The following is a 25573-nucleotide window of genomic DNA, read 5'->3' as shown; positions in this document are numbered from 1 at the left end:
GAAAAAGCAGTGTAAGTACGGACTCTCAAAAACTGCACAGGCACAAGTTTGAATTAAGTTTGTGGAGGCATCTTTAATTCAATCGTTACACAATTTTTGAGCTCATCAAGTTTGCAATGTCCCTTTTTTCCCCCCTCATGTTTTTCAGGGTGTAATAACATTTACCTCATCTCTTATGCTCACACTAATGACTTAGGATGGTGAGGAAAACTGTAACTTCTGTGGCCACAGAGCACAGCCTTCTTAAATTTCCAGCTGCAGTCTAGAACCAACTTTCAAAACTGGACAAAACTGAATTTTAAATGGTTTCCAAGCTTGCTGAGGAGTCATCTCTCAATGAGCAGTTTACTGAGGGGTTCAAGGAGCTGGGAGGGAAATCACTGAAATTTAACCCTGAACCCCATGTGAACCCAGGGATTGGGACTGCATATTTTCCACTGTCCTGCCATCTGCTGCTTCACTGCACGTGGTAATCTTTGGCAACCCCACTGAGAGCTGCCTGGGCTACGGCTCTGTTCAGACAGGGTGTAGAAAGAAAAGACACTGAGAATGTCATGGCTGGCTGACCAGACTACTGAGATCAGAGGGATTATGCCTCATTTGCTCACCAAGCCCTGCCAAAAGCAACACCATTTAACTGCAGGTACTCAAAACTCAATAGGCATGTTTAAAGGAATTCTAGGCTTAAAAAGAGGACCATTCATAATGTGCATTTGTTGGGGATACTGTAGCTACCACCTTTTGGCAATTATTCATGAGAGTTTTTAAAGGGAGTTTACAGCGCCTACCACTTCAGGTACAAACGATATCTGGCAGAAAGTATCATACCTGATTTAAAGGACAGATGGACCTGGAAGATGACTCGGGCAGGAATAAACAAAGGGATTTAATAGCCCAGCAAATGGAAGTAAACAGCAAAAAAACATAGTTATTTTAAAACAGCTACAGTCTGTTTATCTCTAGGCTCTGAAATGCTGCACAGTATGGGAGTGTGAGGGTCTGGTACTTTTATACACAACCCTCATATGTCATCTTGTGACAAGGGACCTCCCTTGAGTCACAGCTAAATCTACATTTGTTCCCCTTAACACTCCCGTAAGTTCTGAATGAAGTAGGCTAAGAATCAACTCTCAGAAACTCAGACTTTCTCTGACCACCCTCTTTTACATATGGGTCTCAGTCCTTTCAGTGACAATGTACTAAACATTTACCAATGGCATTTACTGGCTATTTCAAAATGATAACTGTAAATGCTAAAGAGTATTTCTAAAAGGGTCTTAAAAACTGCAGGAACATTATTGTGGGGTACAAAATTACTGTAGGCGCTGGAATCAAATAACCCTGACTCCAACCTCAAGTTATTAAGATATTTCCCCTGTCCCCTCACCATCCTTTATTCCTACCAGCAGCACTATAAATGAATATGTAATTATATATGTCTCTACAACAACATCCTGCCCTGTTTCTTCACTGAAGTACTGATCTTTGAATTGACAGTGCCTCTCCTCTATCTGTTTGGAAAATGGTCATAGACATTTCAGTAAGATAAGCTTCTTCTAGGGGCTGTAAAACTATGGTTGGCAGATGTCAGGGTTGACAAATGTTCTTCTAATTGCAAAGGGACACTACGAAATTGTCCTCTGACTTGGAATAGGCAGCTGCTGTCACCCTTTCTTCTTCCCTGCTGCTGTACTGCCTCCGCTCTGTCTGCCTCACAGGGAAATCGGAAAAGAGACAGAAAAAGACACATAAGAGAGGAGGAACAGACATCTCTTTCCCAGCTCCAGCTGTGCTGGAGCCAACAGGCTTCATTGTTTTGATGATTCCAGGACTCTTAAGTCTCATTTCATCCCTGCTTGACAGAAGTGCAAAGCAGAGGTGAGAACGGCCTGCAGACTTACAAAGGCAACTTCTGAAATCCTTAAGCCATTCCCTCCTAGAAATGGCCTTTCTCTCTGAGAGTTCGAATCAAATACCCTCGACTCCAATCTCTCATTAGTATGTTCTGCACCTATGTAACACCCACGGGCAGCAACAGAGTTTTGCTAGTGCTAAGCTTTTGTAAACAAAAGGCAAGACAGGCACAATTTGTTAAAATCAGTAAGGCAAAGATCAAACCTGTGTTGCACGGTATTTTCTTTTGATACAAATGCATACCTTGAAAAGAATATGGTTGAAGTAAAAAGTTACCCATTAAAATTCTCAGTTGAAAATGCTTCTTAGCTAAGCTCCTCTGAATCAGAGCTCCAGTCCTGCTCTCTTTCTTGACTCATAACCTCAGTGACAGTCCAGAAGCCAGGCAGAGCCATTTCATAAAATGTACTAAATGAAGCAACTTTTAATAAAAACATGGACTGGCAGGTAGCCATGTTAAAGAAGGAAAGACCTAATAAGTATGTCCTACAGCATAAAAGTCTCTGTTGTTCTCGTTACTGTAAAGAAGGAAAATCTCTTTAAATGTTTTTGATTCAAATGATCATTTGACAGAAACAACGGACAAGACAAATGGCTGTAAAACAAGGCAATTGGATTTCCTACTGCTACAAAATCTTACTTGGCTCCCATGACACATTTTCTCTGTTATTCTCCCTTGCCATGGTAAAGTAAACTTACAGCCTACCCAGAAAACAGATGAGCATAATCAGTCCTTTATAAATTATATCCTTTCACTCAAGGAAAGCAAATAACTTTGCCTCCTCTATAATAACTGTTTCTAATACTTCATTTATTCTTTAAATTGTTTATAAAACACTTCAAGAGAGGTCAAGACAAGAGGGCAACAATAATTGGAGATTAAGGAGACTCTCTAAGTATTTTGCGCCTGTGAGTAAACACTTTGGCAATTGTTATGATACAAGATAGATCTACTAAAAAAATCAGCTCTATTTATGAATTTCTTGAACATGTTATTTCATCTGAGAGAGATTCTTTCTACTCTTAATTTCTATTCAAATTTAAGCAGCTGCAAAGTTTCATGTCACATGACTCAGGCAAATAACAACAGATTTAACCATGGTCTCATATGGAAGAAATGTAAAAGAATAATAAAGGGACAGGAATGGAAGATCTTGTCATGAAGTTTTCTACAAATCTCTTGAGGAAGCAGGAGCTTTCCTCCTCAGAGATGGACAAGTTTACCTTAAAGTCCCCGGAGTCACAAATGGGCAGAACAGAACCATGACAGCAGGGCCACAAGGGACACTCACATTCTCACATCTACATCCAAAAGTGTCAAGGGAAGTGACTCTTCCCCCCTATTTGGCACTGGTGAGACCACATCTGGAGTACTATGTCCATTCTGGGCCTCCCCAGTACAAGACACACATGAAAATGCTGCAGAGAGTGCGGCAGAGGGCCACCGGCATTGTCAAGGGGCTGGAGCACAGGGCATTAGAGGAGGGACTGAAGAAACTGCCTTGTTCGTCATAAGTAGCAGGGGATTGCTGTCTACAACTAGCTCATGGGATGGTGTAGATGAGATGGAGCCAGTCCTTCTGAGGTGGAGAGTGTACATATGCACTAAAGGCAATAGACATAAGCTGCAAGACGGGAAATTCTGTTTAGATATAAAGTGATTTTTTTCCCCCACAGTGAAGACGGTTAAGCATTAGAATAGGTGCCCAGAAAGGTCGGGGGGGCGGTCTCCATCCTTGAAGATACTCAGAAATCAGCTGGACAAGGTCCTGAGCAACCTGATTCAACTTTGAAGGTGGCCCTGCTTTGAGTGGGGAGAGTAGAGCCAGAAAAAGTCAGAGGTCCCTTTCAGCCTAAATTATTTTATGATTCTCATAGCCATGCACCCAAAGAACATCAGCATCTTCCACAAGAAATAAGCCAAAATTGCCACTGCTTTTTAGGAGGAAAGTTAGCACAATCAGTTCATCTTACTCCTGCTTAGAAAACTACATTCTTGCTCTTCCTAAGATTTAAGTAGGAAAAGTATTTAAGACTGGGCAAGAAAGGACTTATATTCACAGCAAATATTAAACTTAAATTTATATTTCACATATACTAAAAAAGAGAAGGCAAACAAAGGGGAAACTAGGGTAAAAAATTATGTTTAAGAACACTGAAATAACAGTAATAAAAACAGGACAGAGTGCTAAATCAGAAAAGAACGCATATGTTTATTATTATTTCAAACAATGGAGCAAAAAAGCACTATGAAATTTTTTTTTTTACCTCCTGACTATTTCTATTTTCTTAAAATGGTGTGCAAGAACAGTACGAACAGCTGTACGAGGCTGACAGAAGTCCATGCAGCCTGGTATCCTGTCCTCAAAGTGGGCTACAACAGATTCTTAGGAAAGGAATATACATACAACCCCCCCCAGGCCCTACAGAGAAACACTTTACTGGTATTCTCTTCCAGCTTTAAGAGATCCGAGTATGCCTGCGTATGGTTTTGGACGGGCTTCCACAAATTTCATCAATTGCTTTTTGAACCCATGCAAACTTTTGTCATATACAAAATCCTGTGGCAATAAACTATTAACTTCACATAAACACACACTGTAAAGGCAAATCCTTCACTGTTATTTGTTTTGAACCTTCATTTGGCAAGATGAGAACCAGGGGCCATGAAATGAAATGACGAGAGCAAGCAATCACTTCCCATCCACCTTCTCCCAGACATTTAGGACCGCATGTACTCTTAAAATAACATCTCCTACCTGTCTACCCCACACTGAAGCATCCTAGTTATATTTAAATGCACTCCACAGTGAAACTGTTTCATTTCTTTTGTCAGCCCTGTGGCCTTGCTTCACTTTCCATATTAGACAGGGTGGAGAGTAAAAGCCCGGCCCTGTAAACCACTGAGCGTGCTGGTCTAATCATGAAACATTTACGCTCTCATTTCCTAGAAGTACATGGAGGTGAGTACAAACATCTTAAAAACTCCAGACTTCAGATTTATCCCTTACTACAAATGTCCTCTCTGATGTCAAGAGGACTTCTCTTATGCTTAAAAATGAGCAAATGCTTAAAGATTTTGCTGGAATGTGTCAAACTTGTTCTTATCTTTCCAGATTAAGCCCACTGAGCTCCATTCAGTGCTGTGAATTTAGATGCAGATTTAGGTCTTTGGGTGGGGTTTCATAAAGAGGTTGCAAGCAAAAGGGACAATTGTGTCCTCTTGCAGTCCCTGCGGCATGGTTCTACCCACTCTTTTTTTGTTATTGTTGTTCTTCCTATGCCCATGCACAGCACTAATAGTGACCATGACCATGACATAATTCTGGAAAATGGTACAATATAAACTCTTTACAGCATAATCTTCTGAGCTGCTGAGTGTCGCAACTGTGCAGATTCCTAATGAAGCCAACTTGTGGCACATCAAATAACAACAATCAATATCATCCACACTTTGCAAGTACACATGGATAAAATTATAGTAAGTCTTTAAGCTCTCGATCCATTTGTTTCTTTTAAAATCATAAAAATATAACACATCAGAGAAAAAGAGCTTCTTAGTCATGTTTCTGCATAGCCCAGAACTGGACACTAAAGAAATAACTCTCCTTAATATCTCATTGACCAATTAAGAAAACCCAAGGTACTTAAAAAGAAAAAACAACAACAATCAAATGCTGAATAATTATACAGAAATAATAAACTTAAACATGACAAAAATATTTGCTGAGGGATTTAAAAGTAGCCAGCACTATAGGCATATCAGCTTACTAAAATGAAGTTAAATTCTTAAGTTATTCTCAAGAGTTTTAGTGGAATTCAGTAAACAGTATTTTACTCATGACAAAGTACTTTCTTTAACCAGTGTATATGGTGACAAGGTATAAAAATGCAGGTTCAAGATTCAGATTTTGTATTGTTACACTGCATACTCACTCCCATCCTTCTCTCCCTTTTTTATTTTTAATACCCATGTTTCCCTGATCTTCTAAAATGCACATTGTCATGTTGATCTAGACACAAACACAAACTCTCTCCAAACTACTTCAACTTAATACCAAATCGATAGAGATTATTCCCACAATTTATTTTAATCCCAGTAAGAACTTTTTCCTTGGATCAACATATTCCCTTACATTATTTGTTAGTCAAACATTGTAGCACTGTATTCTTACATGCCAGCCAGGAAGTACAGTACAACAGAAATAAAGCAACTTATCCAAGCAAAGTAAAGAGCACAATGTAACTAAACAGCATCAAATTATGAAAAAGCTGTTTGCTTTTTTTCCCATAGAGTCAGACTGAACCAGAACTGAAAATTGTTTGAATTGTTATTTTTTCTCAAATACGAACTGAATCTGAACAGTTATTTTGAAGTCTTTGTTGAACCTGATCCAAAATTGAATAAAAAAGAAAACACTTCTGATTACTGGATCAGAATAATTATTTAACAGAAAATATCCCAGAAGAAGCCTCCTTATCACATGAACTTTACATTTCAAAACATTTTATTTTTCAGCTTGAGCAGAATCAGAGATACTGAGGCAGTTAAATCATTACTGACGTGACCAAAATGTACTGACTTGAACTAGAGTCAAATCCAAATCAGATCTGAACCAAACCATTTACAGGTTCTTCTTAATGTTTTACTTTTTTTCAAATATTGACATTTTTAAGTATCACAACCCCATGTTCTTGTACTTCAAGAAATAGAATTTTTATTTCATTTTTAAATGAATTATATTTAACTTAGCAGTTTTCCCATAAACATATATTTTAGAATAAAAGGAAATGAGGTTAAACAAACATTTCCAGGTAACTACTGCCTACATCATCACATAGTTGACAAGTTCTGCTTTCAGAACTTGGGAATTATCATGATCTCTTTAAACAATTTCTTAATGTTATGTTTCTTTCTTTAAAGAATTCTGTAAAATGTCAATCCTTTTAATATGTACACCTCACAGTGCTTTGAAAAATCGGAAAGTTCCTGTGTAATAAAAGGCAGAAAAATTCAGTAAGAACTCACTGTGGCAGGTGGTTGCATAAGCATTTCTTTTTGGATACTCTATTGAATAGTAAGAGGCATTTGCCTCAATCCATTTCAAGCAAGGCATAATGAAAAGAAAAAGATGAAGTTAGTGTGGAAAGCATAGGGAAATGGTGGTTACACAGAGGAATACTGGATTCAGAGGAGCTTGGTTTGAACATTGTCAAGAAACAGAAACTTTGGATTCTTGGGGGGAAGTGTTCTTGGAAAACAAATCTTTATTTTAACCTGGATTACTCTGAAAAAGCAGCAAACTAAATAAAATGACAGTCCTTCAAATGACACAAAAATTTACTTTTGTAGGTCCAATAAAATTAAGGGGTATATTTAGATCTGGTACTATGGATAAATCAGTAGATGTTCATGAAATCTTTCTTTTGAAAAAAAAGTATATTGAAAGAAAGCTCACACAAATGTGAATAAAATAACATAAATGCGATCTACAAATGGAAATCTAGTATGTGATGTTAAATATTGCATCTGAAAACATTTTAATGATAATAGTAGAGATGTGAAAAAAGATGTGCAGTGAAAACTGAAGGAATAAGACTGCTATGGAGATTGTCATTCTGCATGATCCCAGGTAATTCTATAGTAAGCGTGTGCAATAGCTTGGAAGGAAAATGACAGCATTACTTAGAAAATACACTTGCTAAAACGCTTGCTAAAATAGGCAAATGAAACCCTTTAAAAATATTTAAAATAATGCTGAATGGTTTGTTAGTATCTCTCCAAGCATTACAATTGCATTTTTTTACACTTCTATTTAGTTTAAGTTTAGTTTCAGAGTTTTATAATTACATTTGCACAGTCTACCAGAGTTTTTTTTTTTTTTTAAAGGATTTGTTCATAACTTGCTTATGAGGTGAAACTGTTCCCTATCTTCTCCAATAACCAAAAAACAGAAATGTCATCAAGGTAAAAATGCTATATGCTGCATCAAGCCAGAGAAAGAACAAACTGTACAGAAGGTGCAGTTAAAGGAGAATTCTACATATCCAAAATTATTTTGTCTACAGATTTGACCAAGGTTAAATAAACAGTATGCAAGTTGATATTAATATTGTAAATGTTTCCTTCTTAGCATTCTAAAAGAAAAGCATATTTTAAAATGTGTTAAATCTTTCAGAGTTTTTTCTTCAATACCAAGACTTATATTAATAAATATTAAATATTAAACTACCTGACTTTAACCAGCAAAAGCAATGCCAAGTTTTAATGAACCTTCAGATATATGATCAAGGTGGACAATACATGCACACAACTGTGATTTATTCCAGTTTTGCAGCAAATTTTACTGAATATACTAATTCCTTCATCAGACTTTCATGTAGAGTCAACCATTTTCAAGCACAGGACACATACTCACACACATACCTAATTTGGGAAAAAATGAATAACATGCCCAGATGACTGTGGGTTCCTCTGTGGGTGCTGACGCCTGGTTATCATTGTCTACAAATGTGACAGAAAACCAGATGATGCCACTACAGCACCACACCCACAGGGAACCTGCAGTACCAAAGTGACAACAGACACTTCACTTACTTGCAAGACAACCAAAGTTGTGCAATAACTGCAGCACACTGATTAACTGAAGCCCAGAATTGCTTCATCCCATGATTTCACAACAAAGAACTAACTTTTCCTTTAAACACAGTATAAAGTTGTGACGCTTTTCTTAAAATGACACATCTTTATGAGACATAAGTATAAATTTAAAAATGGCCTATTATTTGTTGATTTTTTGCTTCCTGACACTATTTTGTCAATGGATTTTAGATTCATCAGCACGATGAAAACTGTTGCTGGTTCTTTAGTAACACCAGCACGACCACTTACTGAATTAGACAGCAAAGGTAGCATTTGCCTACTATTGTTGTTATATGAAATGAAGCTTTCGAGTTTACAGTCTGAGTTATTCTTACACCAATCTTCCTCTGAATGTTTTTATTAAATATTGCATGGTCCGTGGGGAGAAGAAAAAACCTTGCCATTAAATCTGCTAACACTAAGAAGGAATGTAATAATGTGTTGCCTTTTTTCATGTGAAACTCATACAGGTTTAAAGAGAAATGCATATTATCCGTACCATATGCTCATGTTCCTGGTTAATGGATTCATTCAGTAGCATCCTCACCTGAAGAAGTCAACTAAACAACCAGTTAGCTGGTATCCATTGAGTATGACTTAAAGAAATGGTCCTGAGACTTTGAGAATGTTAAAACTGTTTTAGAAAACAGTACTGAAACTTGAAGAGTCCTGTAAATGGAAGCCCTGAATCTGAGGGCAGCCAGACCTGTAATACTACAGCATGCCACACTCAATGGAAAGATATTCTTTCAAGTGTAGGAACACTGGCATTTCCACGAGGGCATATCAAATATAAAGGGGAGGCATGCAGCAGCTTTCTACACCAAATAACACAACAAGCATAGCATTTTCACCAAAAGTCAGAGTGACTTCTACTACTAAGTCCTTGTGAAATTCACAGTGGATGTGTTCAGGAATCAAGTGCTGCTGGAGCAGGTTTAGGAGAAAAGTAACTGAAGAGATTGAATTAATTTAGATTAAGCAATAAAAATGCGACCTTCCTTGAGCTTGGGTGATTCAAATCACTTGAAGACCTCAATGTATTTGAGCAGGTTTATGGCCCAGGACACATAGCTGCACATTCTGTGACTCAAAAACAGAGAAGCACATATATTACCTAGTTGTAGACCCCACAGAGGGCAGAGTTTTGACCATGACTCCTGAACAACTAACCGAACAGAGCACGATAGCAAATCACACTGCTAGCACTAGTCTATCCCCAAATGCCTATTAAATATGTGACAGAAGAACACTCCTACCATCTCTTGCTTCCCCTATAACATATCTAGAGGTTATCAAACAAAATCAATGCAAGAATTTTGAAAAAAGAAAGTCAGCCTCCCGTTGAAAAATACATATTAAAGCTAGCAATTATTAGCCTGATTTTCAATGACAGATCTATGCAATAGTTCACACCTAATTTGTACAAGCAAATAGAAGCAAAATAAATGAGTATTTCCAAGCTCAAATAGCTAGTTTAGTCACATGATTAGCTTTACTCTAGATTCAATGGCACTTCAGTTAAGTGCTTAAAACTAAGTATGTCACTAGTATCTGATCAACAAAGCACTGAAGTGCTGAATTATTTTCAACTTACTCTGTTTTCAGTAATTACATAAATGTTGGGAAGCCTAAGGACTGCTTCTGTCCTCACAAAGCACACAACCTCTCCCCTTATCTTCAAGAAGTACAATAAAGGTAACAGGAGACCTTGTATTATTTTTTAAAGAGGGCATGATTCATAGCGTGACAGGGCAGCAAAGAGAAATTCAGTGTGAGTACGTAGCATGCCAGACAGCTCAAATGCCCCTGATAAATATACACCTGCCTGCCACTGACTAAGTTTGTGGGGGGGCAGAGAAAAGTGTCGAAACAACAAACACAAAGAGGATTTATAACTGTAAAGCAGCTGTTAATTTTTTTTTTTTTTAAAAGCTAAACATTCGTGCTCATTACTGATATTTCTCTCATCTCATTTGGATTTCTTTTTAAGACTAAAATGAACTCTGAATTTTCCAGACTCACACTGGCTAGTCTTGGGATAACTATGATTTTATTTCAAAATTTTTGGTAAATGCTCTCAATCCACCTACTGATGGATATGACATTGACCCAATCAGTAAATACCCTATTCGCCATTCACTATTTGTGAATTCTCACGCTTTTGGACATAGCTTCCATCTTCCATTGGCACCTAACAATTAAGTAGAACAGTTTTTAAATTTTAAGTGTCTAATGAAAGAAAAATCCTTGAAAAGGAAATATTTTAGTACAGTTGTGCACACATTGACCAGCATGGGAAACACATTTAAGTGACAGTATATACTACAAAAAGTTATTATAACAGAGAGATTAAAATAGGCTCAAAACATACTTGCAATTAGATGAATAAGACTGCCACAAATCAGCAGTCTGTCCTGCTGTTAGTTTTTTAGCTGTTTCAAAGTGATCAGGTTTTGACTGCAAATACAGGTCTTTCATGCACCAAAAGTATGTATACCAATCCATGCATTCAACAGTCTGAAACCAAACTAGCCATACACGTGAGGTGTGCGTAGGTGTGTGTTCTTTGATGCATTTTTTTAAACACACCTTCCTGGGAACTTTTAGTGATGACTTAGTGTGGCAAGGTAGAAAACTTCTTGTTCTCAAGTTCAAACCAAGTTCTGACCAAAGGCTCTGGCCCTAGTCTGCTCTCTGACCTTGGTTATAGTAGCTCACCTTCCTATGACTCTGCCATAAAATCTCCCTGGATTACAAATATTTTCAGAGGTGATATCGGATTATGTTCAATTTTTCATTTATTTGTTTTTAATGAATCTTGCAGACTTTTTGAGGAATAGTCAGTTGACATTTCCTTCTGCAGCTGCTTTTGAGCCACTGATGGTGATGACTTATTATGATTTAAAAGAGTATCTCTTGCTCAGTTTCCCATATATTAAATGATTGTGTGGGTTAATTTCAAATGCTTTTCTCACAACAATATGCACTTTTAATTGGTCTACTTTTAAAATAACTTAAAAATTATATAAGAAAATTTAAGTAGAGTCCTGAGTGAGAAGTATCAACCTCTGTCTCTCTTTCAGAGAGCTATTTTAGAGAAAACGGGGCACTGAAACTACTGAGAAAATGTTTCAGATAAAAGGATGGTGGGGTATTTGTGGCTGTGGTATGGCAGCCACCACATTGTCAGAAGTCACTTTTTCTTACCTAGTCACTATAGTTATTGCTGTTTGTTTGCCATCATAAAGTGCCTAAAAGAATGTGAAAAATCTCTACAGTATACAAGGAAAATGGTGGCTCAGAAGTAATCCAGTTGCTTTGCCTGGTGGTCTGGGGCAGCAGCAGACTGGGGTGCATCATTCATGCATAGTCTCCTACCCATCAGTTACTGGAGCTTGAAAGGATCACCTTGTATCTAGACCATTTCTTTTACTCACCCCTAACGATCCAGTAAGGGCAATGAAAAAAAGTTTGCAAACTCTCAGTTTAAGAAAATGTAACACTGACATCTGCTAATATAACTCAAGAAATGTTAAGAACTACATGGCAAGGTTTTCTAAACTTTGTAGATTTAACATTTTGTAAATTGTGCTGGTGCTTCGATTTTTTTTAAGTAAAAAAAAAAAGTTGAAGTCAATCATGGGAAATAGCAGAAACTGTAATCTACTTTCTTCTCAACATGGAATAAGTCATAAGGGAGCACATGATTTAATGACAAGAAGATGCATCTGATAAGATAATAATTTGCTCAAGGAGAGATCTGGGTTGCAAATGCAGCTGTTCCAAAAATCTGAACCCACAGGCAAGAAATTACTTAACTATATCCATAACTATTTAGATAAACTGGTGATAGGCCCCAGAAAAATACATCAGATAGATAAGTGTAGAATCAGGGCTACAAGAAGACTGAAAAGAAAAACAAAAAATTTACGAGATCGGAAGGGTTCCCACAAAGTATTGTTGCAAAGATTGAATCAAAAGGATTTCAGTAATTAGACTGTTCAACACAACACCTTCCTTTATCAGTGACTCATTCAAGAAACAAAATTAGATCCCGGTTCAGTTCATTTACATGATGGCTTATTTCCCATATGTGACAAGTTCCGTGGCACTGACCTAGACCATGTGTATGCCCAAACCTAAACACATGCAGAAATGTTCTTAGAATTCAGTTCTTATTTCAGAGGTCTGGTGCTGCTTTTAAAACACAGTCTCACAGAAGGCAAGTGTACTCATATTTTGGCATGACTGCATTGCCTTCATATATAAGTATTGGCCAGTCCTAGAAAAGTGATACTGGAACTCAAGATTAAGATGAATTATTAGCAACATATAAATTAGACATTCCCACAAAAATCTCATTCTTATTTTGTGATGTGCTCTAATTAGTACTATGTAGTTAGTCAGTATCAGGCTCAATATCAGAAGAATTAACCAAATTTACTTATTTCATAAGGTCAGATCGTTTTCACAGAAAATCAACGTACCTAGGTAAATCAACTGATGCAATTCTCTTATTACTACAGTCAATACTCCTGAAAATCCATCTGTACAAGTAGACCCTAATGCCCATATTTATCCCTGCTGACATTTGACTGCATGTATAGATAAGAAAACACCTGCATGGATCACTTAGCAGGATCAGTCTCACAGCAGGGAGAAAAAGCCAGTAAGAATGTATGTCTTCAGGACACTGCATGTTTTCTCTGTTCAAACATGCAAACTAAAAAGCATGAAATGATCTTGGCTGCTCCAGAGCGCACAACTGAGTAACTCCTTTTACATTGGCCATGGTACCTTGCCATCAAGTTTTCAATATGCTAGGCAGAGGATCCCTGATAAAACTAACCAGCTTGCATTCTTCTCATCCAGCAAGGAGTCAGCAAGACATAACACCCTGCTGACTTTTGCTATTCAGATATACAGATATATATTCAGATAAATATTCCATAAATATATATGGAAATCTGGCAGATGTTGGCTACCTTTCTTTATAGGAGATGCAGAAGAACAGCAGCTGTCACATTGTAGGGATTTTTTGTGAAAGTTCCTAGCAGATGTCACCATCTGCTAATGCTCTCTCTATAAAAAAGAGAAAAAAGGGAGACTGAAAATTTGTCAGAAGAAAAAAAAAGGAACAATGAAATACATGAATTCAAAAGACATTGAAACATATTTACAGCTAATGGGGGAACCCCTTACCCCCTCCCTCCTGGCAAAACAGTGATCCAGACGTACAGTAAAAGCAAAGAGCATGCCCCATTCTCTTCAAATCGTGATTTCTTTACATTTTACTCTTATTATTTGTACTTTGACAACCTTCAGCCTGCAGTCTAACACCTAGCCATTTCCTTCCCGGCTGAGAGAGATCACAGAAATGAGCAGCTGTATCCTTTCCCTCTGGCTATACAGCAATGGTCTGATGACAACTGCTTTACCAGAGTTGGTATCAGACAAATAAAAATTCCCCACTGAATGATCTACACAGTGATGTCATGTGTGGAAACAAAGCATTTATTACTCAGGAAAAGAAAAAACTAACAAAAAACAAAACTTCTGTTGCATTGTGTCAGAAAACATGCTGTACATGTTTGTACATCTCGGTAGATAAAGATCAGATGAGGCAAGCAATGAAGTGGTTAACCAAATCGGAGAGTTGATCTCAGACATCCAAAGACACATCTTGTAAATCTGAGAAAACTTCTTATACAGAACCAAGGAGAAAAAAGTAAGGGCTTGTCTGGGAAGAAACAAATGACATTGTCAACAAGTAGTTTGTTTTCTTACTCAGAAAAAAAGGTATCAGTGAGATCCAGAGCCCAGCAAAAGAACATGAATCTTTCCAATGGTGTCAAAAAGGCTTGGATCAAGACCCAGCTTTCCTGAAAACTAGACTTGCTAATTGCCTCACTCTTCCACTGTCAAATCTGTCATCTCACTGAACTGAAATACCTTTCCAATATTGCTATAGGGCAGACATTTCCACATTGGTAACACTGGAAGCCACATTCAACCACCAACAGGAACTCTCTAAGCCCCAGCTTCCCATAACGTTGTCTTGCAAGGACAGTAATCGTTCATGAAAGAAAAAACATATTAGTCATTCATCATTCTGGCATTTTTTCAGACATTATTTATTTTATCAATGTTTGAAAAAAGTTTGCTTCTTATGTTCTTTCCCATAGTCATATCTCCTAAAAAAAAAAAAAAAAAAATCTAAAAATGCTAATAGCACATGTGCAGCTAGCTTTCTGCACAAGATCACCCACTGGACCTTGGCAGGTCAGACCTTCGAACCAACTCTTCAACACCTTCTAGTAAAGACATACTATGTTACAGCACACTACATTATCCGGCTGCACAAAACTGTTGTAGAGAGATAATCAACTTTGTACTAGTGACCAGTGTACACTTCCCTGCTTTTTGGATGTGGCCTTTTAAAAAGAATAAAATAAAAAAAAATTGTAGCTTTCTACCACTGCAGAGCACATTCTGCTTTTCAGGTAGCATCATACTTTGATAATAAATAAACTTCCATAATGGAAGATCCCTTTCTCCTTTGGCCTTATCATAAATGAGGGAACAGTTGAGCTACACCTGGATAGAAAATGATGAAAGTAACTGAAGAAATGAGTTTTAGCAAGGTATGTTGCTGATACTGGCCTCCTCCCCAAAGCAAGCAAATTATGCTAACTTATCTTTCATTACCAGACCATCACTTGAAATACTGTGTCAGACCTTCAGCTGGCATAAATCAACATGACCATATCACTTCAGTGAATATTCAGCCATAATGATCTGCGTGAGCAGAAAAACTTATACTGGTCAAAAAGTGATTATTTAAGAATGAAAGGCAATAGGTAATATATAATAGAAAAAAACAGAGAGTACTACAAAAAGGCTCAAAATAAGTAAGTAAATAAATATATAAATATTAAATTTAGTCCAAAATAACCACTTTTTATACTCCATATGAGACTTCAGATAATATTCTCTGTTATTAAATACACACGCATTTCTTGAGCATAGGCCCAAGCACTTGTGCAATTTGATAATGCTGCACTGTTCCCAAGTTAAGATGTAAGGCTCAGACAGTGGGTTCAACCAACCTGGAATTTGTCATCGGTGTTTTTTTAAAGTCACTGTGGCTTTCAGAACATGAAACATCAGAGTTAAAAACAAGTCCACACATTGAGCTTAAGTGTTCAAATTTGCAGAACGCTGTCACATCTTAAAAACTACTTCTGTTACTGTATTTCTGTTATAGAGCAAAAGAATAAGATAAAAGTAGAGAATCAAATGTGCTTCTCAAAGCAAGCACTTCTCTCAAGTCTTGGCAATTTCAGGAAATAGGAAATCTCTCATATTAGACTTAAGCAGTTTCTACCCTTACAAACTCTGAGTAGTTTTGCCTATTATTATACAAGCTACATGAGATTAAGTACTGGTGTTCTTTTCCAAACTAAAACTAGGTAGCTAAAGAGAAAAATGAGCATTTTGTTATTTCTCTTTGATTTTTCCTTATATTGTTCCAAGGAGAAAACGGGTTCAACAAAAACCTTTCCCCTATAAGTCTGAAAGGCAGGAAAACCGTATTTTCTAAAGAGCAGCAGTTTTCTATCAGCAGGTTTTTTTTCAGACATTCACACATTAAAACACTAGGCAAATGGCACCAGACTGCGCTTACAGTTGCTTTCATTTCTTGTATTTCTGCTAAAGCTAATGGAGCTAACTGAAATTACTCCTAAGACAAGGATCCTGTCCATGGCAAGAGTGGCTTAACCCCCACCTCAGCACATACACACAACTAAAAGCAAAGCCTGAGACTTCAAATCACAAACTTGGCTTCTCCACAGGAACATTAAATGTGTTGGAAAGAGACAGGATTGGAAGCTCCGTCACAGCAGTATCAAAGCTGGAACAAAAGTCAGAGGAGCCTACTGGATCAAAATAGCAAGGAGCACTGAAGTTTTTCTTCTCCAAAATGGCACAAGCCCATAGAAAAGCAGCACGAACAGTAAACGCGTTCATATAATTTCTAATTCACTCTACAGTTCTTTATTATTACTACAAACCATGCCAGGCTAATATCTGTCCTTGCATTTTCCCTCTTTTTATGTTGGTCATACTGTTTTAATTGCATCATTATAACTCAAAACAGATAGAGTTATTTGCACATCAGATCATACGGTGTGCACAGAATATACTGCAGTGAACTGTGTAAAAGAGAGCAAAGTATTAAGGTTTCTAAATGAAAAAAAAAAAGAATTTAATTCTCTCTTAATTTTCAACTTCTACTGTCATCTTCTCCAATAAAAAGTGTTACACCAGCTTCTACCACCAAGGATTTGATGCACCATTTAATGTAAATGCTGCCTACCCAAAGTACTACCAAGTTTCACAGCTGTGACTCCCAAAGACTTTTCTTTGACAGTTACAATTATGGTCCATTATATATTTGTATGTATGATTAAAATTATTATATTTTGCACAAAGCTATAATTTATATAATTGCATTCCTATAAAGCTTAAATTTATTTTTCATTTATAGACAGACCACAATAAAAGATTGAGAATCCAGTTTTGTGTGTTAATTTAAAGTTCAGTTTTAGAGTGTTTTCATAAAGTCCCTGTACTTTAAGGGCAGAGGAAACCTGTCATTGTATAAGAGACTTTTAATCAACTGTGGACTCTTACTCAAACTTAATACCAATATTAATTGTTCATAAAGTACTGCAGGAGGAAAAGGGATGATTAAGTGGAATTTAAGTTGCATTGTTTTTATGGGCTAAACAGAAAAGCATCTTAAAGCCATGTGTTGAAAGTCATCTTGTCACAAGGTCGGGGTCACAATCCACAAACTTCCAAACTACACCAGACTGCATTCACTAGTCTTACGAATTTAGAAGGTTTATTATATCTGCCTCTTAATTCAACATTTATATGCAAATAAAAATCTTGAATACAAATCACATCTGAAATTGCATCTATTGTGCAGTTGCCCACCTAAATGTTTAGAAAACTTCATTTTCAAATTTTAACCTCAATGTATTATCAAGAAGGAAAGAAAACTCAGGGACGTGTTGCAGCCTCCTGAGAGCACCAATACACAAAATCAGATGCAAGGGCTTCCCTTCAGAGCCAAAAGGCTATGAAATGGAATATGATGCTTTAAAGTGAAAGCTGGTACGCTACAGGCTCTGAAACTACCATGAGGGCTGACCACAGTGAGTGGGCAACATGTCAGATACCCTTGCTACAGAATTCTGGCAAGCTTAAATGAAACTTGTGATGTGTTGTTTCATTTTTCCTGTCAGATGACACAAAATTGGGAACAGTTTTACATTGATTTTCTAACCTCTCCTGGGACTTTCATGATTGAAGAGAATGCCATTCACAGCAAAAAGATTGTAGGCCTCTCTGAAGTTCACCACAATCCAGTAGGCATAGAGTTTTGCTGCTCCTACAAAAAAATAATTTTAAAATGTTACGTATATCCACACTGCTTGTACATGGTCCTCAGACAGAGACACATATGCACCTCTCTCACACATGCAGGGTGGTGTCTACCTTTCAGTAAGAGTGCATTAGAATTTGATTAATTCTCTAAATGTGTCATGTTTCACATGGAAAAAATATCCAGCCCAATAAACAGCAGCTGAATGGGGAAATGCTCCTTTTCTGTACAACCTCAGAACCAGTCAGGAACTGTTAAGGTGCTCTCTCACTTGTTTTCTTATGCACACTCAAGCATAGCACTTTTTCTTTTACAATATAATTAACACAGCCAGAGTGTGTGAAATACACCACTGTGGTGACCTCTGCTAATAAAAAAAAAAGACTTTGGAGGAATAAAAGCGAAAATCTGGTGCCTTAACACTCAAATTGATTTGAAACTTTACCACCAAAGTCTTCCCTGCACATTGCTTTAATAAGTGTTTCGAATTTAATGTGAGTTCATGAAGGAAGAAGTTAGCTCTTGGGAGTTTTTCATTTAGGCAACAACAACAAAAAAGAAACCTTATCACTTCAGTGCTATCTTACAATCCTTTGTGAAGGAAGAGCCACCCTCCCCCCTCCTCTTTAAAAGAGCTCTCCACTTCTGATCTGAATGAACACAGTCTTGTGAAGTGAGATGGTAATTTCCAACCCCCAGGCAATGGCAGCAAATACTTTTTATATAGCAATTCATAAAGGTATGCCTCTCAACATGTCTAGTCACTTTAGGTCTATCGTCATTCTAATCTCACACCCAGATGACTTCAGCCCTGAGACATGAGCAGGGAGAACAGACATACAGACAATGACACACACACCAGCAATCCTTACCATAAGGTGATCTTGGGTAAAAAGGGGTGGTCTCCTTCTGTGGGATTTCTTGCACTTTTCCAAAAAGTTCACTGGTGGAGGCTTGGTAGAACTTCACCGAGTTGATAAGGCCACAGGTCTTAATAGCATCTAGGAGCCGTAAAGTGCCAACCCCATCAACATCAGCAGTATATTCTGCTAAATCAAAAGAAATCTTGGGGAGGAAGGGAAGAAAAAGAAATAGAAAAACACTGATTTACTAAGGGCACCAGAACATGCAGTGATCATGTACAACCAAAACAAAGTAATACATCGCTTGTCATGAAACCATCTAGACACTTTTGGATGGACTAGACGCTTGATTTACAAAAGTACCCTCAAAGGATTTCTAAGAATAAACAAATAGTTCCATAAATAGCAGAACCAAAAGAATGGTGTCCCATGAATCTCTCTCTCAGAATTATTTTCCTGTGTGAGGTAATGGGCAAGCCTCTGCGCAGTGGGAGCATTATCAGGCTCTTTCTCATCTCCACAGCTGCCAATTTTTACAACATTTGCTTGGGCTTAATATCTTTGATACACTTGAATATGGTAAAAAAAATGGCCAAAATATATTTTAAAATATAGGATAGACAGACAGCATGATAACATAAACAATTAAAAAACACTAAACAAAGTCTAAAGTTTTGTAATTTAAATATACATCAAATGGAAGAGAAGAGTGGAAATAGCTGCTATCAAATAACACTCCCAATCCCATATGGCTAAGGAATATTACAGCTCTGACTTTTGTACAGAGGGTAGGGAAACAGTGAAGTCATGGAGGTAACCAAAAAAGGCTGACATCTCCTCCAGTTGACACATTCTTCAAAATATGATAATAGGCTCATGTGCACTTCTGGGGCATGGCTCCCCTTTCTCTCTCTGGTCCAGTGGTTCCCAGTTATCTTTATGGAGGGCTTGATTGTGGCATATGCCACAAGATGATGTTTGAGTCTAAGCCTTCAGCGAAGTCTATCAGAATACATTAATTCTAGTCCTTGCAGTTACAAAAGAAAAATAAAAAACTGGAAAAAGTAAGCTGAAGGTAAGAGATGCGTTGTGACTGCCCCAGTCTGCCAGTAGGAGAAAACCAGCTTAGAAGCGTGTTTACAGTGGTTGCTCTGAGACTACAGGCTCAGGGTTCGGATGAGCCAGGAGAGCTTCCGCAGTCCAAAAAATCTCCTCTCACTGGTACCTGGCCCCAAAACACATTCCTCTTCCATTCTAGGTCCTCTGTCCAACCCAGTATCTTGGTTCAGCATGCTAGTTTTTGGAAAAAAAAAAAAAAGTTCCCTGGTTTTAGTGCCAAAATCACAAAAAAGGAGGTGGCAATGGACCTTTAGCATGCTCTCCTGCATCTCCTTGGCCCGAGGAAGAATGTGTCACCTGAGAAAGAATGTCCCTGTGTCACCACTGACTGGTGTTTGACAGCTTCCAGGAACAAGCTTTACAGTGATGGCAATGTCACAGTCTCTTCATACGACCTAAGCCAGAAGTTAGTGAGACACTACCAAAAGCAGACAGTACAAATCTGTGATCCTCTCCCTCTTCAGTCTCCAGTGGTAGGGTGACTACTAATGGAGGACAAATTACATGACTATTGCTGGGCAGTTGAGCTATCACAGTGAAATCAATGGGAAACTTGACACTTGTCAGGTATTTTTTCAGGCTTTCTGCAGATTCAGACAGATAACCTCAAATTCATTTCTCCTGTTAAACTACTTTCTCTGTTCAATAATCGCTAGAGGTTTGAGGCTTATTTACACAGCAGATGAAATCAAAATAATTAGATTAATTTTAATTTGCACTTCTAGTTAATTTGACACAAGTAGGAAATTATCTAAATGGTATTACTGTACTCAAAAATAAAAATGTTCTCAAATAGTATTGAATGAAAATAGCTAAAGGTATGAATTAAAACAAATTTAACTATTTTTTTTACCCAACAAGAAAAAAGAAACTTGATACTTTGCATATTAACCTGGCATGACCTAGCTGAAATAGAGCACTGATCTACTGAGTAGTGCTGAACATTTTCCGTTTTAAGCCATTTGCCACAAAAATGAAAGCCGCTCAAGGCATCTCAGCTTCGATGTTACAGTAACTCTTGGGAAAACACCTTAATGAATAGATGATACTGTCAACAGTGCATTAGTGAACACAAATTAGTATATTTACCATATGCCTAGTGCCTTCATAGTGACATCCCAGCTCTTTAAGTAAAGGCAAAACACTCACTAATTGTAGTGGAAACAGGAATTCACCTATATAAAGGTATTGTTTCCAACAAGTAACTTGTTAATAACATCTCCACAAATGTAAATCTTTGCTGACATATTCTGCTACACAAATTAATTGTACATGTATCTCAGGTGATCTTAAATGAGAAAAAACACCTTTCCAGAGATCCCAGATTATAAAGTCTCTTACCAAAGCGAACAATGAGGCCGCAGTAGCAACACCAGAGGCTACTCTCAGTGGCTGATGCACAGACCAGTTTCACAAGATACGCTTTTCCCTATTGCCTCACAAATGACCTCAATCTTCACCTAGAAAAATCACTCCCTGGGGTGTGAGGTAATTGTGCTGCCATGTTTGCCCAGGTCTGCGTGTCTCTGGAGCAGAAGCCAACAGCTTTGTGTGCACTTGCTGTTTTTCTAACGTGGCCTATTGTTCACCAGGGACAGGACTCAGACCACTAAACTCATTTCATTCAGGACGGCAGGTTAAACTAGAACAGCAGTCCCGAAAATGAAAAATGTTTTATCCACTAAAACCTCCAACACCAAAAGCACAGGACTCTTAAGACACTTCGTAGCAGCAGTAACAGCTAGCATGTTAAACTTCACACTACATTTTAATTTGATTCTAATTCAAAGCTAACAATGTAAAAGAGTTTTATAAAATGGCAATAACAGGTAGATTAGATATTTATCAATGAAATGGGACAGAGCAGGGAAAAGTGCTCAGTTACCATTACCACATTATTCCCCTTCCCTAGCACATGTTATTTTGTGCAAGACCAGCAGGAAGATTAAAGTTAAAAAAGGAAAACAAGAAAACGCAGGAACCTCTTCCAGAGGGATGTGCAAGAGAAAATTGACATTGCTTGTACAAAACAAAAAAAGGGCAGAATCAGATTCTCTAAATGTTACTCACAGAAATAATCTTTGGTCTTACTCTGAACTCAGTGGGACTACTTGAGAGAGGAAAAACTTTCATGGAAGTGATTGCTTGGAAAAGAAGGCCTATAAAAGTTAAAAACAAACCATACTTTCTGACAAATTAAAGATTCATCCAGTGTAAAAACAAAGCTTAGGTAATACTAACAGATCAGAGTTTTCACATGGCCTATGACAACCACTTTAAATGCCTAAATTAGGAAGCTAGCCTCTCTGCACACCAGTGAACAGAGTTGCAAGTCAGAGCAGGAAAGCGTAATAGAGATGCTCTTGACAATGCTTTGGAGAAACTCTCCAAAGACTATATACTGACTAGCCTTTTAACTTAGCTACCATTCCAGCATCAAAGCCCCCAAACTATCAGCTATTACCAACTTCTGCGTAAAGAATTGTTGCAACTAAGAACTGTTTTTGAAGACCCACCAGGTGTTTGCACAATGACCGGAGTAGGGAAAAGAAACTTCTATGCCTTGCATAAACTTTAAAACTAAAAGTGTTCTCAACAAAGAGCGTTAAAGGCATAGATCCAGTGCTTCTTCACCCTCTTTGGACAGGCTATTTGTGACCGAGTTGAAAGTATCACATAACAATAAAACAGAAATTGTCCGTTTGGAATACTTTAGCTGAAGTGAGCGTGAAGCTGCAATCCCATATGCAGTGAAGACCCGATACTTTTGGAACTGTCATAGTTGATCTCTGGAGGTACTGCTAATATATACGCTTAAGATGTGTCTATTTAATCCATTCAAAAAGTAGAGATAACAGTATATTGTTAAACGTGGGCAGATCAATAGGGAGATATTTAAATCCTTGGTTAAAAATACTTCAGTTTCAAGTTTTCAGGCCCTGAACACCTTGCAGAACTGGCTCAAAGCATATTAAAAAGGAACTAGACTTCTTGAGTATGAAGGAGTTTCATATAATAAGTATCATCAGCTCATATGGATTTCACTGCTAGCCGTGTTGTTAGGTAAGTATAAATTTCCACAGCAAGGCTTATCCATAGCTTGATAAAATATTTGAGAAAAGCATAGATTCTCTGGTTAAAAAAGTTCCCGGTATCACATGACAAATAGGAATACACTGGCCCACATTGTATCACACAGCTCTAAGGATGACAATGAGTGTTGTGAACTATATATTCTCTACTTTGAATTCAAACTCTTTTTTCCCATTTCTTTCTAATTGCCAGATTCAGTCCCTACACAAGATTCAAATTTAATAGAGCAATGTTTTAAATATGATGTTTCCCAATTGATCATTCAAAACTAAGCTTAGCAAGGTCTTTAACAAGATTAAAAAGCTTACTGAAAGCTATCTAAATGAAAACATATGGGACTTTTACCTTCCACAAGAATGCATTCCTATCATGTCTATTGGTACTATATACAAGCCCGCAGTCTTAATAATACTTGCTTCTGACCACTGGGTCATCACCAATGGCCAATATTCTGAAAATAAATACCAAATGAGCACACAAATAGGTGTGACAGTGTGAGATACTTCTTTTCTGCTTTGTTATTTAGAACAATCAAAAGGATGCGCTGTAACCATCCTTCCAAAATAGGTTAGCTTCCTACCAAAAATAATGTGTGCTCGAGGAATATGCTCTAATGCTCTACCTAAGGAATATAAATAACTATTGAAATTTCATCTTCTTTCAACAACTTTCTCAGCTTCAGAATATGGGATTTTTGGAAGGCTGGTGAAGCCTCAGCAGGAAATAGGATGATTAAAATGTAAGTTACTATTCTTTCACTGTAAAAGCAGAGGTGGTTAACCTAATTATAGTATCAAATTAAGGATCCTTCTACTCTTGAAAAATTTACAGTAGTTTTCTTTAGATTTATCAGAGTAAAAAATACTTATCAGGTCTCTCAAAGCTTTGAGAAAGGTTTACACCTGTGAAGAAAATCACAAAGAAGAGAAAACTGCTCAGAAATGTTTCATGTCTCACAAGTTTCACAGCGGTTATGTTTTTGTATTCTTTAAAATCAATTCTGTTTGCTTGAATATTCAGTGTGCCTTCCATTGCCAATAAAAACCACTGGGATCACTTATATCATCTCAATAAACAAACTGCTCAACCCCTAGGAACAGGCATTTAAAGCATAACATTCCGGTTGCTAAATCTAATACAGAATATGGGCCAAACATTCCTATAAAGTCCTAACACACCGAAAAAAAAAATCATAGGGATTCTAGGAAATCTAAAGATTTTTTTTTTTTGGGGGGGGGGGAGTGGGAAGAACTTATACATTTACCAAAACTTCAAGTAACCTCTAGGAGAACATGACAATTTCTCTTCCCTCTCTCCCAACCCCTTAAAGCATAATGAACACTTAACTCATTGCCCTCTCACCCAATAAAAGAAGTAGCTGAGTAGTTGGAAGATACTAAAACCCCCCAAACAACTATATATTTTTTGTTATATAGAAAAATAGTCAATTCAATAGCTCTGCATTGCTTATTGTAAAATTACATTCTTTATATATTAAAGCCCTACTCAACTTCTTAGCTAAATAGAAATGGACTGAAAAGAATAATGACTGAATGTGCCTTTTTGTAGATCTATCTTCTTGCCTACTTCTTTCCCTGTTCTCTCATTAATAAAACAGAAACAATAAAAATAAAGTGATCTGTATAAAATTAGAGTGATCTGACAACATGATTACAAACAGAGAAATAGCAAGGAAAAAGTTTTACAAGTACAAGCAGAAGTCAACATTTTTTCCTAAAATTCATCTTAGCCCAAGACACATTCGCAATATTGCTGCAGCAAGAGAGCCTGAAGTAAGAACTGGTAACAACAGTTATCAACATCTATTCATCAATTTATATCTTCCTGGCAAACAAGAACTCTCTTTCTCTCTCTCTCTCTCTTTTTTTTTTTTAATTAAATCTCAGATCTGGATAACTGTGATTTTCAAGTTACCCATGAAGCAAAGGAATAAGCAGTGGAACTGACAACAGTTCCACTGGCCTCTCTGCCATTACTGATTTTGAGGTCTCAGTGATGCAGCTCCACTGGACTGCAGGCTGAGTGACCCGTGAGCCTGCTTGAAGTTGCTATCAGTTTGGTTTTGACATCAGTGGGTCAGTGTTTCACATTCATCCATGAATGAGAAGACCCAAACCAAAGTGAAAAAATAAGCTATTTACTGTTTAGTGTTCTTAAATGATCCTTCTTGGTCTTTGTGTTCTATAACCTGTTCTAAACTACAGCAGACTACACTTTAGGGACCAGGTCAGTCTTACACAAGTAACCCCAAAGTAGTTTTGCTTATGCATAAAAAGGAAACGCTCAAATATAAAACCATTCATCGCCCCAAACACACACCTGCTTTTGCACCCTTAAAAAGCCAGAAATGAGGGGTGAAGCAGAGTTCAGTTCACTTATGACTGCCCACCATTCATTTCCCCAAGCAAGTGGAAATCACTTGATCTGGGGAATGTGGGCAGGCGGAAGCAGAAGCCTCAC

General features: G+C 37.4%; 1 protein-coding gene across 1 annotated transcript in view; it reads right to left on the bottom strand.

Annotated features, from left to right (window-relative positions):
• Positions 1–25573, bottom strand: part of GMDS (GDP-mannose 4,6-dehydratase) — a 435614-nt gene that overhangs the window by 243669 nt on the left and 166372 nt on the right. The window contains exons 5-6 of the mRNA XM_067290783.1: positions 18890–19082; positions 17919–18023 (exon numbers count right to left, since the gene is read on the bottom strand). Of these exons, the coding sequence (XP_067146884.1) occupies positions 17919–18023; positions 18890–19082 (298 nt within the window). The remainder of the gene's footprint in view (positions 1–17918; positions 18024–18889; positions 19083–25573) is intronic.

Source organism: Apteryx mantelli, chromosome 2 (assembly GCF_036417845.1).
Source record: "Apteryx mantelli isolate bAptMan1 chromosome 2, bAptMan1.hap1, whole genome shotgun sequence".
Classification (NCBI taxonomy): domain Eukaryota; kingdom Metazoa; phylum Chordata; class Aves; order Apterygiformes; family Apterygidae; genus Apteryx; species Apteryx mantelli.
This window is presented reverse-complemented; position numbering and strand designations above follow the sequence as displayed.